The sequence below is a fragment of the Bos indicus genome, chromosome 10 (assembly GCF_029378745.1).
Source record: "Bos indicus isolate NIAB-ARS_2022 breed Sahiwal x Tharparkar chromosome 10, NIAB-ARS_B.indTharparkar_mat_pri_1.0, whole genome shotgun sequence".
Lineage (NCBI taxonomy): Eukaryota > Metazoa > Chordata > Mammalia > Artiodactyla > Bovidae > Bos > Bos indicus.
The window spans coordinates 36,121,001-36,140,442 of NC_091769.1; the positions used below are offsets into that span (position 1 = coordinate 36,121,001).

The window sequence follows — 19,442 nt, forward strand, 5'->3', positions numbered from 1 at the left end:
TAGTCAGCTCCCCATTGATGGACATTTGGGTTGTTTCATTTTACTTACCTTTTTTTCCTAGAAAATGAGCTGCTTTAAAGATCATTCTTTTCCCAAAAATTAGGGAATTCCCTGATGTTCAATGGTTAGGACCCTGTGCTTCCTAACCACTGCAGGGGGCATGAGTTCAATCCTTTGTTGAGGAGCTAAGATCCTGCAAGCCACAAGGCACAGCCAAAAAAATTTAAGAAAAAAAAAGAAAAGAAAAAGCAAGCAGCATATGTTAAGCATATTTTTATAGTGTTCTTGATATTTAAATTTCTGAAAAAATTTAATGGTAAGTTCCTTTAATTGCCTTGTAATTTTTTCTTCCAGATTAGATGTGGTCAGTTGCTAAGTCATGTCCAATTCTTTGCGTCCCTGTGGACTGTAGCCTGCCAGGCTTCTCTGTCCATAGGTGTTTTCAGGCAAGAATACTGAAGTGGGTTGCAATTTCCTTCTTCAGGGGATCTTCCTGACCCAGGGATCAAACCCACTTCTCCAGGGGTGTCTCCTGCATTGGCAGGCATATTCTTTACCACTGATCTGTGTGGCAAGCCCACTTATTAGATGCTGCTGCTAAGTCACTTCAGTCATGTCTGACTCTGTGCGACCCCATAGACGGCAGCCCACCAGGTTCCCCTGTCCCTGGGATTCTTACTAGATGAGTCTTTTTTAAAAGATATCTTTGGGTCGTCCCAGTGCACTAGCCCAGAGGGATGGTATGGGGAGGGAGGAGGGAGGAGGGTTCAGGATGGGGAACACATGTATACCTGTGGCGGATTCATTTTGATATTTGGCAAAACTAATACAATTATGTAAAGTTTAAAAATAAAATAAAATTAGAAAAAAAAAAAAGAGTTGAAATAAAAAATAAATAAATAAATAAAAGATATCTTTGGAGTTTTCTGCCAGTTATCCTGTGAAAACATTTCACCTTCCCTCCTCTTTCAACTGTTGGAATTCTTGGTAATTGTCTGGAGTATAGATTTTTTAATTACTTATTAATTTTTAGGAATAAGAATCCAGAAGATAATTACTGTGAGATAACTGGTGAGTATGATCAGAATACTTTTCTTATTATCATGTGTTTTTCTCTTCATCTAGATTCCTTAAAAAGTAATATTTAAGAGTACCGTGAACAAAAAATATAGAGAAAGTGTTGATCTTTACACAAGCTCTTTAAAATTTAACAAACTTACTAATATTTCTCTCAAACCTGCTATTCCTCATTTCTATGTTGAACTCCCATTCACAGTCACTCACTCAAGTCAGGAATTGAGTCGTTTTTAAACTTTTCCTTCTTTCCATATATCCTTTTGGCCCTATTCTCTTTCAGTTCTGTCTTTGAAATATCTTGCCTATCTGTTACTTATTCTCTGTACCTTCTGCCAGTATTTGAATTCAAATCCTCACTTGAATTCTTTTTTGGACTATTGTATTTAGGTTCTTATCCTTCTAATTCATTCTATGTATTTTGAAATCTTATTGTATTACTCTCCATCCTAAAATTGTTCAAAAGACACTATTTTGCTTACAGGATAAAACCCATACTCCTTAGCATAAACTTAGAAAGCCTTTTATAATTTCACTTGTCTTTTTCTCCAACTTTATCTCAGGCCCTTTACAGGCATATTTTGCTCTGGCCCATGAATAACTACTTGCATTTTCCCATATGGTCTTTTTTCTGACTGTGTCCATTTGTAAATGCTGTTTCCTTTACCTAAAGAGATCTTCCTAATCCAGTTTGTCTAACAGTCTTCTCATCTTTCACTTAACTTAGGTTTTCCCTTAGCTTAACTTAAGTGCCATTCAAAGTAGCCAGTCCACAACTGTTATAGTCCATAATAAGAAAGGAACTTGCACTATGGTAGTAAGCTACTGTTTAGTTAGTGACTTTTTTTTTCTTAGTAAAGCTTTACTAACGAATTTTACAGTGGCTGCAAGCTCCTTATATTAAATTAATTGATATTAAGCAGTTCACAGACTGACACCATACATTAAGTGGTCCTGGCTTAAATTGAGCCTTCTCTATCAAAACCAAGCAGTTAGTTACTCTGATGTGTGCTCTCAAAATACCCTTTTTATTTTTCAGTCTATTGTAGAATTTATCATATTGTATTTTAGGTATTTATTTTTGGCTCTTTTATTAATCTAGAAATTCTTTGAGTCCAGAAACTTTGTCTTGTTTTTTTGTGCTTTGGCATATAGTTGAGTTTTGGGGCATATATATGTTCTGAATCAATATTTGTTAAATAAATGACAAGAATGCAAGCTTGATATGTAAATAAGGCTTTAATAAAAAGCCCATCATCACTTCATTATATTCAGTCAGGGTTGCCATAACTATTGAAAATATTCTAAAGATTTGTCTTAAACCTAAGTATTTTTAGATACATTTCTTGTTTTATTATAGCATCTTCAGTCACTTCCTTGTTTCCAAAGTCCAGTTTGTCCCCAAAACTTTATATTTCAGTTCTAAAGTGTCTTAAATCTAATCTCTTATTTCTGTTCTTACTGTCTGTTGCCCTAACACAAGTTCAACTCTCTACAGTGCTACATCTGAACTATTAGAGGAGCTTCCTCACTGGTTCATCTTCTCTTGAATCTATTTTCTAGCTTCCTCATTGGTTCATCTTCTCTTGAATCTATTTTCTTCTCTTGAATTATTTTTATAAAGTGCACATCTCATCTGGGAACATCTAGATTCCTTAGCATAGAATAAAAGATGCTCAAAATCTTACCCTAACAGGGACTTCCTTGGTGCTCCAGGGGCTAAGACTCCATGTTTGCAATGCAGGAGGCCTATGTTTCATCTCTAGTCAGGAAATCAGGTCCCACATGCTGCAACGAAGATCATGTGTGCCATAACTAAGACCCAGTGTAGCCAAATAAATACATTTTTTTAAATAAAAATGTTACCCTAACATTTCAGTCTTAGCAGTTGGTACTCTTTAGTGTGTAACTTCTACTATCCAGAAAATAAAAATGGAGACTTGAATGAGGAAAAAAATTAATCCATACTTTCCATCTTTAGAATCCAACCTTTAAAAATTTCTACCACATTCTAAAATTTCAGTATGCAGAGAATACAGTAATCACTGATCTGTCTGTTTCTAAAGTGGGACAATTTGAAAGTCTCAGTAAAATTTAATACCTAAGTCTTTACAAAAGACTTAGTAACCGAAAAAACTTAGTAAATACTTGTAACTAATGAAACTCCTATGAATAGAAAAATCAGGCTCTTTGTGATATATACATTTGTCATGACTATAGTTTTTCTTTTTACTCAATAGGAATGAACACATTGCTTTGTGCTCCCATTCAGACCCAGATGCCCCAGAGAGAGGTATGAGTTCATTCAAATGCCTTCATATTTTAATTTTGTTTGATAGTTTAAAACACAAAAAATTTAGTGTTAATGACATGATTTAGAAATTACTTACCAGAATGAACCAACATAGACTGGAAAAGCTACCTACCTTTCCAGTTAACTTGTTGTTCAGTCGCTACATCGTGTCCAACACTTTGCGACCCCATGAACTGCAGCACACCAGGCTTCCCTGTCCTTCACTATCTCCCAATTAACTAAGTATAGTTAAATCACTTCCAGTTTAAATAATACAGAAATATGTTAATTATATCAGAAATTCTCAAACTTTATGAGACATATGAATAATCTAAGAATTTGGTTAAAATATAGATTCTTATCCCCTAGATCTGGGATAGGTCCTGAACTTCTATACATCTCTCCCAGGTGACAGTAATGCACTGGTCCACAGACCATACTTTGAGTAGCAGTGTTAGACCATGTCTTTACAAGTAAAACTGCATTCAAAGAAAACTCAACCCCCAAGAACTTAGAGTGTACTATAATTTAGCCATCATGTGCTTATTCCTTCTAATTTTTTTTTTTACTTAGAATGAGAATGACCTATCTAATATAATTTTCATTTCAGTTACATTTGGTATTGTCAGTCTTTTCATTTTTTAGTTAATGGTTAATTATAATTAACCTTCAAAAACTGCAAGTATTCATAGACTTTAGAAAAACATTTTAATAATAAATTACATGCTACTCACCACACCATTGATTCACACAAACCAATGTATCATGAAACCATCATTTAGGATTGCCTATATAATCTTTCTATATAGCACATGTTATAAAATACCCTTTTAGAAGTTTGCACTTTATTTGATCCCTTACATTTTGCTTTTGCTGTAGATTTCAATGACAGAATACAGCCATGAAAGGAAACATGCAAATGACCAAACAGTCATCTTTTCAGATGAAAACCAGATGGACCTGACAGCAAGTCATACTGTGATGATCACCAAAGGCCTTTTAGATTGTACCAAAAGTGAAAAGTCCACCAAGATAGATACTACATCGTTTCTGGCTAACTTAAAACTCCACACTGAAGATTCAAGAATGAAGAAAGAATTAAATTTTTCCGTAGATCAAAACACTTCTTCAGAAAAGAAGATAAATTTTAATGACTTCATAAAAAGATTGAAAATAGGAAAATCAAATGCTTTTCCTTTTACAGGACCTGATAAAGAAAATTCTGAGATGCCTATTCATTCCAAAGAAGCAAATAAGACCACTTCTGTACATCAAATGCATGTATCTCTTGGTGTAGATGAAAATACCAGGAATATGACTAGACTCTTTAGAGAACAAGATGATGGAATGAATTTTACCCAGTGTCATACAACCAATATTCAGACTTTTGTTCCCACATCCAGTGAGGCCAGCTTAAGGGAATTTAAAGGTGATGATATTACAGTTTATGGCAATGACTTCATGGACTTGACAATTAGCCACACTGTACAGAAGTTACCTTCAGCAGATAATCTGCCTGAAATAGAAAATCAAACTCAGGATGTCATGATGGATGTTTCAACCTGTTATGAAACTAAAGCACTAGAACAGAAGACAGTCTTTAAGGATAAACCGAATGATGCTTTTCAAGACCTTTCCTTAAACCCTGAAGGTAACATACATATGATCAGAAGTCATATTACAGGGACAGAAATTCAAACAGGCACACAGGCTACCAACCAGAATATCAGACCATTGGCCACGATCCCAGAATCTAAATATTCTGGTCCAGTTATGCAAGATGATAAGACATTTTTCTATTCTAGTTGTAATGATGTCATGGAACTGACCAAGTGTCACTCAAGTATGAGAGAGGAGAAAAATTTGGTAAAGCATGACAATAATTATTCTAAAATGTATCCCAATCCAGATGGCAGCTCTCTTCTCGGAGAGAAAACTGTTTATTCAGGAGAAGATAGCATGGACATTACCAAGAGTCACACAGTTAAAATCGATAATCAAATTTTTAAACAAGTTCAGACAAATGTACAGAAAGCAACTGCACCAGTATCTGAAAAAGAAATGATGATCCAAAATCACATAATTGTGTCAGAGAATTGGGACATAAATGTAAATTGTCACTCTGTTCCTCTTGTATCTAAGGAAAGATTACAGCAGAGCCCGGAAAATCCTTTATTTGTTTCATTGACTGACAAAAGGACTGAAATCTTCATGGATGAAGATATGGATTTGACTAAAAGTCACACAGTTAATTTAGGAAGTCAGTTTCCTCTTCCATCTTATGATCTGACATCTGAAAATACCAGTAAATCTCACTCTCACAGCAAAAGCCTTTCAGATGAATGGGAAAAAATGACGAAAGATCATATTGACCTATCCCAACAACAAAACATAATATCTAAGAACATCCCAGCTAATACCTGGGACAAAGAAAAAAGTCAAGTTTTGAAGATTTCACCCTTTCTTGATAAAGATTCTCCTCAGTCACCTGATACTAACCAGGACGTAGCAACAAAACATAATATAGTATACTCTCGTGAAGATCTTGACAAACAGGTACCACTGGGAAATAACAGAAATACAATTTCATGTGAGCAAGCTTTGTTTCCTACTTCAAAGCCATTATTTTCATCAAGAGGATGGCCTGCCATGAGAAATCATAATGTTGTTAACAGTCAAACAGTAAAATCTGTACTAGGCCAGAATTCTAAACTGCCTGAGCCACTAAGGAAATGTTTAGGTAATCCCATTCCTGACTGTTCTGACAAGAAAGTTATTTGTTCAGAGAAGGAAGAAGATATGGATCTAACCAACAGTCACACTGTCATTACTGGATTTGGTCCTTCTGAAGTACTAGAACTAAGTAAGACTAATTTAGAAAACACTAATAGCCAGTTATCAACAGTAAACAGACAGAAAGCTGTAAAAGTTAAAAAATGTAATGAAAGTCCTATAGAAAAAATGGGAGTGTTTATTTCTAATGGTATCATGGATGTGTTGGAAGACAAAAATGTACAGAAATCTGGAATTCTGAATGAAAAACAAGACGTCAAAATTTGTGGAAGAAAAAGTCTTGGCAGGCTAAAAGTTGATAAGACTGTTGTATTTTCAGAGGGAAATGAGAATGATATGGATATCACCAAGAGTTGTACAGTGGAAATAAATCATAGACCTTTACTAGATGAACATGATTCCCATTTGGTGCCTTTGGCAGGAAATTCTAACACTGTTTTGTATGCATGTGGGCAAGATGACATGGAGGTCACCAGAAGTCACACAACTGCAATAGAATGTAAAACTGTCTCACCAGATAAAACAACTACTAGGCCTGTGGACAAAACTGTAGTGTTTGTAGATAATCATGATGAACTAGAAATGACAAAGTCCCATACTGTTTTCATTGACTGCCAAACAAAGGAGAGAACTGTGCTTCCAGATAGACCTGACTTTGAACTATCCAAAAGAAAAAGCCTAGAAAAATCAAAAGTTTCCCCTACTTCTACTGAAGAGAGTGTTTTTTTCCAGCAAAATGTCAAAAGGGATCATTCAGTCGCAAAAGTCAGCCAGCTGACACTACCAGGGAAATGGTCTAATCATGGTCCTTTAGAGAAAGCTGAAGCATTTATAGCTGATAACACGGAAGTGTCTAAATCAACCATTTGGAAAAATGACAGAAATGTACAAAAGCCTATATTGCTGAATGAACCTCTATCAGGCAAAAATCAGAGAAGGAAAAGCCTTAGACTCAAAAATGACACGACCATTGCATTTTCAAAGAATGATAAAAATGATATGGATGTCCTCCAGTGTTGTACAGTGGAAATAAATAACAAAAGTGTCCTGGAAGATAGAGAGGACTCCCATTTGGTGCCTTTGGAAGGAACTTCTAATACGGTTTTGTATACCTGTGGACAGGATGACATGGAGATCACCAGAAGTCACACGACTGCCTTAGAATATAAACCTCTCTCACCAGATAAAATAACCACTAGGACTACAGACAAAACTGTTATGTTTGTAGATAATCACAGTGATCTGGAAGTTACTAAGTCACACACTGTTCTCATTGATTGTCAAGCCACAGAGAAAATACTTCAAGAGTGCCCTGCATTTGGAATAGCAAAAAGAAAAACCTTGGGTGTTTCTTTTCCACAAGATGGTAATTCTATTCAAGAAGTCACTAAAAAACAAGCACTGGCTGTAGAAAACAAAATCGTTCTTCACAGTGAGCAAAAGCATAATGTGATACCCTTTGTTCCTACTAATACATTGTCTGGGGGTCAAGGTGAGACAGATGTCAAATTCCATAGCACTTCTGTGGAGGAAGAAGTCATGAAAGTTGTAGGCCAGGCCTATACATTGGAAAAAGCCAAAATTGAAAGCTGTCAGTTAAATAGTACAGATAGAAGAAATGTGGATTTTACAGGTAGTCCTGCAACTGCTATTTGTGGATGTGGTGATAATTATTCCTGTTTACCTAATGTTACTTCCTTTTTTGGTAATTTGGAAAAGAATGTCTTGTCCTTACATGATAAAGATGAAGATTTAAAAGCCAGTCATTGCCCAGTGCAAAATGATCTTCCTTATGCAAACAATTCAGCCAGTGATGATGATTTGAAATCTGAGGGACTGTCTCATTCTGTTCCTTGCTTGTTAGAGAAGGAAAAAGTCGTTCAAACCAATACCCAAGGACAGTTACATTGTGCCCCAAAAGTGCTAAAAGATCAAGATCTAATTAAGGAGCCCCCAAGTCTAATATCAAATGAAACTTTAGTATATGGTGAAGATTCAGGGAAGATGGCTAAACTTAACTCAAAGCCAGTGTCTTTTAAGCTTACAAGGGATCAAGTGGAGCCCTCTGTTGATAAGGCAGAACACAGTTTAAAGAAGACCTTTGTTGATGATGTTTCTCAGCATCATCTGTTAACCCAACTACCTCCATTACCTCAACAAGGACAGAATAGTGTCAATAAAGATGAAGCAATATTGTCTAAAGCTGGAAATAATTTAAATATTGTTGGAGGAAATTCCTCTGAACCCACATGTGAAAACAATTCCACAATGCTCTATAATGGGAAACAGTTTACTATGGCCTATAAAAAAGAACCAAAGAAAAATATTCAAACAGCTAAATGTAATACAGCTATAGATTTCCACAATAACTCAGCCTTGACTAAGCAAGTTATTCAAACTCTTATCAATCCTCGAGAAGCGTCAGATCCTGTGATTGCATCCAGTGTTGCAACTTGTAGTAGTGTCAAACCAAATCTGAATAACTTAAATGGAAAAACTGAAGAATTTTTAGATTTCCAACCAGTTCATTTACCACCTTCTCCAGAACAGTTGCTTGAATTAGTAAATAAGGCACACCGTGATATGAGTATAGTGCAAGCTACAGAAGCACATAATGTTAACACAGTGTCTAGCAGTGCTAAAGATGATAAAGATGAAGAAAATAACATTCCACATAATGGAGCTGAAGCCACCTCTGTACCATTAATGACAACTGTAAAAGATAAAATGAGGAGATGTTCTTTGGGAATATTTTTGCCCAGATTGCCAAACAAAAGAAATTGTAGTGTCACTGGTATTGATGATCTGAAGCAGGTTCCAGCAGACACAACTGATTTAAATCACTTAGAAACTCAGCCGGTTTCCAATAAGGATTCAGGCATTGGAATTGTTAGAGCTAAACTGAACTTAAGTCCATCTCAATATATAAATGAGGAAAATCTCCCTATATATCCTGGTGAGATTAATTCCTCAGACTCTATCAGCATAGATACTGAGGAAAAGGCTTTGACTGAGACATACCAAAAAGAGACTTCACCCTCTGAAAATAAAATGGAAGAAACCTGCAATAGCCAAAAAAGAACCTGGGTACAAGATGATGATGATATTCAGAATGAGAAAAAAATCAGAAAAAATGAAATTGTGTTTAGTGATACTGCACAAGATCAGGAGGTAAGCCCTGTCTTGAACTAAGAAATGTTCTTGATTGTCTTCTTTTAAATTATGAGTATTCTTGAATTTTAATTTTAGTGTTAGGTAAGCAGGAATTATTTCCAGTTATAGGCCTGGAGAAATATTCCTGTATAAAATCTTAAAGAAATTAATTGACTAGCAGGTAGACTTAAACACAGTTTGAAGTGACAAATGGTCACAAAAAATGAAATGGGAAGTAGAAAAAATTAATATTGATTGTGTAATTCTAAATATTCTGTCACTTCTAATGATCTGTCATTGTGACTTTGCATATAAAAATCTCTAGGCAGGGTACATGGAGTTTGATAAGTCATCTTCAGTGTTAAAATGTTTGGAGGGTAAAAAGATTTATTATGCAGACTGCATAAAGAAAAGATGGACTGAATTTTCTTGACGAATGAAAATATGTAGAAGCTGAGAGTCCATTTCTTTTGAGGATGGGAGAATGCCTAGATCAAACCCAGTACCTCAAAGTGAAGTAAGATTTTATGTTTATTTAAAAACACTGATTTGGATAACTTGGGGAGAATACAGGCTTCCCTGGTGGCTCAGCTGGTAAAGAATCCTCCTGCAATGCAGGAGACTCCAATTCGATTCCTGAGTCAGGAATATTCCCTGGAGGAGGGATAGGCTACCCACTCCAGTATTCATGGGCTTGTCATTTAGACTGAGTTTTGTAAGTGGAGAAATAAAGATTAGAAAGTATAGGTTCATAGAAACAAAGTTTAAATTCTGTTCAGAAGTTTGTAAGTAAGCTTAGAAGATGATTTCAGTTAGATGAAAATGGCAGATAGAAAATGGTTTCAGATAGATGAAAATGACACTTAAGTCTGTAAAGTAAAATAGTTAAAATGGTAAAACCAGGACCATGTGACTTATTTGACTTCAACCAAAGGAGTCTTGGTCATCTGGGGAAGGAAATACTAAAGCCTAGAAATAAATTTTTTCTCTGTACTCCAGACAGGGCTATTTTGTATAGTCAGTATTCTCTTCTGTTTTCTACAGTGTAGTAGCCCTGACCCTGGTGTCTAGTAGATGAATAACTGGATAGGTCAACATTTGGTAGCTCATAGGATCTGGTTATAACCTGGATACTGCTGAGAAACAATTTTCTCATATAGTATAATACATAATGTTATTTCATTATATTTTTAAATAAAATTACTTTGAACTTCTAAAAGCCTACTAAGCTGCTTGTTACTTATTCTAATTCTTTACTAAAGTATTTTATATGATTACAGATAAATTTTATGTTAGAAGTATTTCTCCTGGCATTCAGCATTTAGTCATTATAATTAATAGTGTAATAACTTTACTCTTATGATGTTCCTTTATTGATGATTTCAGATTTCTGATCTCCGTGCTGAAGGAGAGATGGATAAAAATGCTAACAGTGTATTGATAAAAAGCCTGAGCAGAACTCCGTCTAGTTGTAGCAGTTCTCTGGATTCAGTCAAGGTTGATGGGACCTCTCTGGACTTAAGCAGTAAGATTTTAATGAAGGCTAAATAAGAGAAATCATCTGTTACTTGACTAATAATACATGTATTTCAGTTTAGGAGATATTTGAAGTTTGTATAAGATTTTTGGGAGTTATAAATAGTTGATAAGTAAAATAATATTTAGTTTATTTTTAATTCTTAGTTGTTTTAACAAATTGAGAAGTGTTATATTACAAGAGTGATTTTCTTAAGAAGCTTAAAATTAGTAGAAAAATAATATGGAGCCCTTAAAACTAATATACTTTACCCTACAAATGACTGTCTTCCCAGAAGGATCCTAGCAGATAGCTTCAAGAGCATGAACCACACATAAACCTGAACAATAATTAAAACTAAGTTTATAATTTAATTTAACTTGTTCATCACTTGAATTTGCTTTACTTTTAGCACACCTTGGTAGTCAAATAGAATCACAGTTTCTCAGAGATACCGTTTGTGAAGAGAGCTTAAAGGAGGTATGAAAGTATTTCTCATTTTTAAAAATAATTTTATTTATATATTTTTTTGGCTGTGCTGGGTCATCTTTGCTTTGTGCAGGCTTTTTTCTAGTTGTAGCAAGCAGGGGCTACTCTCTGGTTGTGGTGCACGGGCTTCTCACTGTGGCTGTCTCTTGTTGAGGAGCACAAGCTCTAGGATGTGCAGGCTTCCGTAGTTGTGGCACGTGGACTCAGTAGTTGCGGTTTGTGGGCTGTGGAGCACAGGCTCATTAGTTGTGGAACATGGGCTTAGTTGCTTTGCAGCATGTGGGATAGTCTCGGATTGGGGATCGAACCTGTATCTCCTGCATTAGTAGGATTCTTTACCACTGAGCCACAAGGGAAGCCACTATTTCTCAAATGCACCTGATTTCCTCATTTTGTTTTCTCTTGTTTAATTTTTTTGAATTATGAACTATTTCAAATATACAGAAGGCTAGTTCTCTTTTTTTTTTGTTAAGGACAGGACATGTCAATTATGTGGAGTAGAATCACAATTGGAAGGCCTACGTTTTGTTGTTTTTTCCCCCCAATTTTACTATTACTGAATAAACTTAAGAAATAATATTAGATGAAATCTACTTGTGTATAGCCTACATCAGAATAATATTTACACATATGCAAAGTACTTTAAGCAATATAGAAACAAAAGAGGTGGTTCTAGTCAAAATTGCTCATAAAAACAAACTTTGAGCAATGGTCAAAGTTTGAGCAATGGTCAAGTTTTACCTTGAATGGTCATGCAAACTTTTTTTCTTCCTCAGAAACTCAAAGATGGAAGAATAACAATAAAGGAGTTCTTTATACTTCTTCAGGTACACATTCTGATACAGAAACCCAGACAGAGCAATCTTCCAGCCAAAGTAAGTACAATTTCTTGGCAAAATAGTCATCTCAGTTAAAATATATGTTTACTAAACTGTATCGAAGCAAGTGTTTATTAGAAAAACAAAAAAAAGAATCTAAGGAAGCAAATTTTCCTACAGAAAATTTTGCTATAGAAGGTACATTTGGGGTTAGCTTAAAAATTTATTTTTAAAAAATATGAATTTTGAAAAGGTGGAGTTTTTTTTTCATTTCTTGCCATCTGTTTTGTTTTTTATACTTTTTCCTGAACATATGCTTTCCCCTATTATTATAAAAAGCCAAGTATAGCAGAGGTTTTAATAAACATTTTTCAATATAAAAAATATTTAAAATCATAGAATATTTAAATAATGCAACCAAGAAGCTTAGTTTAAAAGATTAATAGAAAACTCATATCATTTACATATAAAATTACATAGTATTTTTTTTAACTTAAGTCTGTTGAACATTTACAAAAATTAGGTATACCCTTGATCACAAAGAAAAACATGAGAAATTGAAAAACGGAGACTTCATAGATATCTGATCTTAATCCAATAAAATTAGAACTATTAAAAACACAAACATCTTGGAAATTAAGAAACATGTTTCTAGATAATTCACATCAAAGAGGAAAGCAAAACTATTTAGAAAGTAAAGGAGAACAGTCTATGGGATATACAACAGAACATACACTTAGCAGGAAATTAAAAGCCTCATATCACTGTTATAGAAGAGAATCTAAAACTAAAGGACTTTTTAATACTTTAAGAAATTGGAAAATGAACAATAAAATGACATCTGTAAAAAAGGTAGGAAGACAGAATTCAGGTAAATAGAAAATTAATAAAATAGAAAACAAAAACTAGTAGAAAAGATAACAGATCTAAAAATTGGTACTTTGGGGGAATTCCCTGATAGTCCAGTGGTTAGGATTCTGTGTGCTCTCTGCCAAGGGTTTGGGTTCCACCTCTTGTCAGAGAGCTAAAATGAAGCATTTAGTGCTTCATTTATTAGTGCAATGCAGCTAATAAAATAAAAACTGGTACTTTGAAAACACAATTAAAAAAACTCTTAAAGAGCTTAATTAAGTCAAAGGAAGGCTTCTCCCTGTGATCCAGTATATAAGAATCCCCCTTGCAATGCAATGGACACCGGTTCAATCCCTGGTCTGGGAAGATCCCATGTGCCTCAGGACAACGGAGCCCCTGCGATGCAACTACTCTGCCATGCACTACTCTAGCCAGTACTCTAGAGCCCATGAACCATAACTGCTGAGCCCATGTACTACAGCTACTGAAGCCCATTAACCTTGAGCCTGTGCTTCCCAACAAGAGAAGGAAGCCAGTGCAATGAGAAGCCCATACTCGACATCTAGAGAAAGCCTGTGTGCAGCAGCAAAAACACAACACAGCCAAAAATAAATCTAAAAAAAAGGGGGGAGAGAGAAAGCTAAAATACATATAATTGAGAAAGACACATCCACAGATTAAAAGAAAGATAAAAAGAATTTTTTTTAATCCTTCAACTGTGATGACAACTTTTAAGACCTAGATGATTTTTTAGAAAAATACCAAATTTACAAAAATACCAAATACAAATTTTGTCATAATACAAAAATTACCAAAATTAACCCAAGAACTGGATAACTCTGATTAACTACCATTGACTATTTGTTTTGGGTACACCACCTGACTTGCAGGATCTTAGTTCCCTGACCAGGGATTGAACTCACACCCTTTGCCATGAAAGTGAGGAGTCCTAACCACTGGACAACCAGGAAATTCCCACCATTGAAATTTTTAGTTTGCAATTTACCATTAAAATTGTCACTAGGACCAGATGACTTCTAACTTTCAAAGAAGAGACCCACACATTTATGACTATTTGGTTTATGACAAAGATGCCCCTGTAGAATAGTGGCCTTTCCTATAAATGGTGTTGAATCAGTTGGCTATCTACAGGAAAAAAAATGAACCTTGATCCATACTTCACATTGTACATTAAAAAAATCAATCCTATACAACACCAAGGCACAAGTGCCAAAATTAAAAATTGGACTTCATCAAAATTTAAAACTTGTGTGCTGCAAATGATACCATCAAGAAAGGGCAAACACAACCCACAGAACAGGAGAAAACATTTGAAAATCATACAACTTAACTTAGCCTTGTATCCAGAATATTTAAAGCACTCTTACAACTCAAAAAAATAACCCAATTGGGGACTTCCCTGGTGGTCCAGTGGCTACAGCTCAGCGCTCCCAACTCAGGGGGCCTGGGTTAAATCCCTGGTCAGGGAACTGAAACCCATGTGCTGCAACTAAGACCCAGTGCAGCCAAATAAATAAAAAGAATTAAAAAAAAAAAAGATAACCCAATTAAAAATATCAAAGGATCAAAATAGACGTTTCTCCAAAGAAGATATATGAATGGCCAATTAGCAAAATAGTGATAAAGGAAGTACAAATTAAAATAAGTTACCACTTCACACCCACTAGGATGCCTGTAGCCAAAATGACAAAATAACAACTGCTGGCAAGGATGTGAAGAGGCTGGAATTTTCATACATTGCTGGTAGACTTGTAAAATGGTGTAGCCTATTTCCTCAAAAAGTTAAACAGAACTATTATATGATCCACCAATTCCAATTCTAGGTATTTACCTAAGAGAATTGAATATGTACCTCTACACAAAAACTGGTACATGAACATTATTCATAATAGCCAAAAAGTGAACTGATTAGTGGTTACCTGAGGCTAAGGTAGGGGTGGAGGAGGAAGGAATGACAGCTAATGGGTACAAGGTTTCTTTTAGAGGAAAGTGCTCTAAAATTAGCTGGTGATGATGTTGCACAACCTTGTGAATATATTTTATAAATCATTTAATTGCATACTTAGTGAACTATATGGTGTGTAAATTAAATCTCAATAAAGCTGTTTAGAAAGAAATCAATTACAGGAGCATTGATATCTAAAGGTGAAAAGTAAATCAAAGATAGAAAGGAGAAAGATACTCATGCATCTTTTGGGTCCCCAACCTCATTATTCTCATCACCATAGTAGTGTCCCTTCCCTGTAGAATCCCCTTGCCTCAGCTGCAGATGGGAGATAGAAAAGTGTCTAGGTATGTTATGTAGAGTCTTGGGAAATGCAGAAACAGTGCCAGGGGCCAGAGAAAGCAAAGGGGAAGCGTAGGAACAGAAAGGTTGCTGGCAGGGTAGAACAGTGGAGGATATCTGGGAAGCTAATCTTTGAGGGATGAATCAAGGGAATATTAGTATGAATTAGTATGACTCTTCCCCTTTGGTCTTAGGCTTTGTAGAGGTCAGGAAAGGCAGTGTTAGGGAAATGTATCTGGGAAAGAACCATCAAGAGGGTAAGACAAATCAACTATACTTCAGTTAAAAAAAAAAAAAAAAAGATGGTAAGAAGAGTTCATGCTATCGCGGGAAAGAAATTTAAAAATCCCAAAGTAGGGACTTCCCTGGCAGTCCAGTATTTAAGACTCCATGCTTCCAGTGCAGGAGGCACAAGTTCCATGTCTGGTTGGGGAACTAAGATCACACATGCTATGTGGTGCAGCCAAAAAAAGTATTTAAAAAAAAAATCCCAAAGTAGAGAAGGGCCAAAGAAATGGGTAATGTATGGGCTGTGGAAAAGGAGGTTCACAACTATGGGCATCTGTTACAGGAGTTAGATGACCATGAGTCTCCTCTAGGGTGGAACTGGGGAGGCATTCTTGAGGCAGACAGGGAGATGTATGTTTGGCACTCATGTGTGTGTGCAATTGTAGGAGTTCAGCTGGTAGGACCAGCTAAAGATACTATGTACAGATGCCATATTGCTATATTGTGTAAGAAGAACTAATAACATAGTATTGTAGGTCAGTTATATTTCAAAAACAAACAAACTCATAAAAAATGAGATCAGATTTGTGGTTTACCAATGGGATGAGGAGAGGGGGAATTGGATCAAGGCAGTTAAAAGGTACAAACTTCCAATTATAAGATAAATAAGCACTAGGGATGTAAAGTACAACATGATAAATACAATTAATACAGTAGTATGTTTTATATGAAAGTTGTTAAGAGAGTAAATACTAAGAGTTCTCATCACAAGGAAAATTTTTTTCTATTTCTTCAATTTTGTATCTGTATGAGGTGATCATTCAGTCAGTTCAGTCACTCAGTCATGTCCGACTCTTTGCAACCCAGGGACTGCAGCACACCAGACTTCCCTGTCCATCACCAACTCCTGGAGCTTACTCAAACTCATGTCCATCCAGTTGGTGATGCCATTCAACTATCTCATCCTCTGTCATCCCCTTCTCCTCCTGCCTTCAGTCTTTCACAGCATCAGGGTCTTTTCCAATGAGTCAGTTCTTCGCCTCAGGTGGCCAAAGTATTGGAGTTTCAGCTTCAGCATCAGTCCTTCCAATTAATATTCAGGACTGATTTTCTTTAGGATGGACTGGTTGGATCTGGTTACAGTCCAAGTGATTCTCAAGAGTATTCTCCAACACCATAGTTCAAAAGCATCAATTCTTCTGGTTGCAGCTTTCTTTATAGTCCAACTCTTATATCCATACATGACTACTGGAAAAGCCATAGCTTTGACTAAACAGACTTTATTGGCAAGGTAATGTCTTTGCTTTTTAATATGCTGTCTGGGTTGGTCATAGCTTTTCTTCCAAGAAACAAGCATCTTTTAATTTCATGGCTGTAGTCACTATCTACGGTGATTTTGGAGCCCACCCCCCCAAAAAAATCTCTCACTGTTTCCATTATTTCCCCATCTATTTGCCATGAAGTGATGGGCCCAGATGCCGTGATCTTAGTTTTCTGAATGTTGAGTTTTCAGCTAACTTTTTCACTCTCCTCTTTCACCTTCATCAAGAGTCTCTTTAGTTCTTCTTCACTTTCTGCCATAAGGGTGGTCATCTGCATAAATGAGGTTATTGATATTTCTCCCTGCAATCTTAATTCCAGCTTGTGCTTCATCCAGCCCGGCATTTCACATGATGTACTCTGCATATATGTTAAATAAGCCGGGCAACAGTATACAGCCTTGATGTACTGGTTCCCGATTTGGATGGTTCCATGTCTGTTGTTCCATGTGATAGATATTCATTAAACTTGTGATAATCATTTCATGATGTATGTAAGTCAAATCATTATGCTGTAAAGCTTAAACTGATACAGTGCTGTATGTCAATTATATCTCAATAAAACTGAGAGGGGAAAAAAAGGTTCTATGTTAGTGCCCCATGACCTCCTGCATGCCCAAGGAGTGTTTCATACCAAAATACTCCCTTTCAGTGCAGTTGTGGAACTATTGCAGGTACCCTTAGTTCAGTTCAGTTGCTCAGTCATGTCCGACTCTTTGAGACCCCATGAATCGCAGCACGCCAGGCCTCCCTGTCTATCACCAACTCCTGGAGTTCACCCAGACTCACGTCCTTCGAGTCGGTGATGCCATCCAGCCATCTCATCCTCTGTCATCCCCTTCTCCTCCTGCCCCAATCCCTCCCAGCATCAGAGTCTTTTCCAGTGAGTCAACTCTTCGCATGAGATGGCCAAAGTACTGGAGTTTCAGCTTTAGCATCATTCCTTCCAAAGAACACCCAGGGCTGATCTCCTTCAGAATGGACTGGTTGGATCTCCTTGCAGTCCATGGGACTCTCAAGAGTCTTCTCCAACACCACATTTCAAAAGCATCAATTCTTCGGTGCTCAGCTTTCTTCACAGTCCAACTCTCACATACATACATGACCACTGGAAAAACCATAGCCTTGATTAGACCTTTGTTGGCAAAGTAATGTCTCTGCTTTTCAATATGCTATCTAGGTTGGTCATAACTTTTCTTCCAAGGGGTAAGTGTCTTTTAATTTCATGGCTGCAGTCACCATCTGCAGTGATTTTGGAGCCCCAAAAAATAAAGTCTGACACTGTTTCCACTGTTTCCCCATCTATTTCCCATGAAGTGCTGGGACCAGATCCCATGATCTTCGTTTTCTGAATGTTGAGCTTTAAGCCAACGATTTCACTCTCCTCTTTCACTTTCATCAAGAGGCTTTGTAGTTCCTCTTCACTTTCTGCCATAAGGGTAGTGTCATCTGCATATCTGAGGTTATTGATATTTCTCCCGGCATTCGTGATTCCAGCTTGTGCTTCTTCCAGCCCACCGTTTCTCATGATGTACTCTGCATTTAAGTTACCCTTACCAGGCCTGAAATATCTAAGAGCTGATAGTGCATAAACTGGACACTTAATCAAAATAGATAAAGCAAGGGAAGGGAGTGACTTGTGCATGTAGTCCTGGAATCAAGGAGCAGCAGTTTAACCCATGTATTGCATTACAGCATAGGCAATTGCATTCAGTTGTATGCACAGTGCATAAGCCTGATATCCTTTGCATTTGGCATTCCTGGTGAATCTCTGGGAACTTAGTCCTGTGTTTCACTTTGTGGTTATGAAGGTTCAAGAGAAACCTTACTCTTTAAAGAAAGAAAACTTAGATGTTATAGGAATTTTCAAACATATACAAAAGTAAATAATAGTTTAATGAACTTCTCATGTATCTATCACCAAACTTCAAAAATTATCAACTTCTGGGACTTCCCTGGTAGTCCAGTGGTTAAGACTTCGCCTTCCAATGCAGGGAGTACAAGTTTGTTCCCTCATTGGGGAGCTAAGATCCCACGTGCCTCAGGGCCAAAAAACAAAAACATAGAACAGAAGCAATGTTGTAACAAATTCAATAAAGACTTGAAGAAAAATTATCAATCCTTGTCTCTATATTTCCCTACCTCCCCATCCTGTTATTTTGAAGGAAATCCCAGGTATCATCAATTTATCTGTATTTCAGTATGTATCCCTGAAAAGATGAGGACTCTTTAAACTATGTCCAAATATGATAATCTTATCTTTAAGTGATTAATTATTCAGTCAGTATTATATTTCCCTGATTGTCTGCATTATTTTCCAGTTTGTTAAATTGCAACCCAAATGAGATTGATAGCTCTTTCTTAATTATATTTTAAAGTATAAGGTCCCCTTCAATAACCCTCTGTCCCCCGATCTCCCTTCTCTCTCCCTCTTTTTTTTTTGGAGGAAACCAGGTTTTTCCATACTCTGCTAAGTATGTGTTTTGCCCATTTTTCATACCCTAACTTTAGTTTTAACGTGTCCTCCTGTCCTTTGTATTTTCTGTAAATCAGCAGAGGCTTTATCAGATGACATGTTTTTGTTTTGCAAGTTTACTTT

General features: G+C 36.2%; 1 protein-coding gene across 1 annotated transcript in view; it reads left to right on the plus strand.

Annotated features, from left to right (window-relative positions):
* Positions 1 to 19,442, plus strand: part of KNL1 (kinetochore scaffold 1) — a 64,854-nt gene that overhangs the window by 26,159 nt on the left and 19,253 nt on the right. The window contains 6 exon segments of the mRNA XM_019968529.2: positions 1,034 to 1,071; positions 3,315 to 3,367; positions 4,247 to 9,331; positions 10,700 to 10,838; positions 11,242 to 11,309; positions 12,095 to 12,193. Of these exon segments, the coding sequence (XP_019824088.2) occupies positions 1,034 to 1,071; positions 3,315 to 3,367; positions 4,247 to 9,331; positions 10,700 to 10,838; positions 11,242 to 11,309; positions 12,095 to 12,193 (5,482 nt within the window).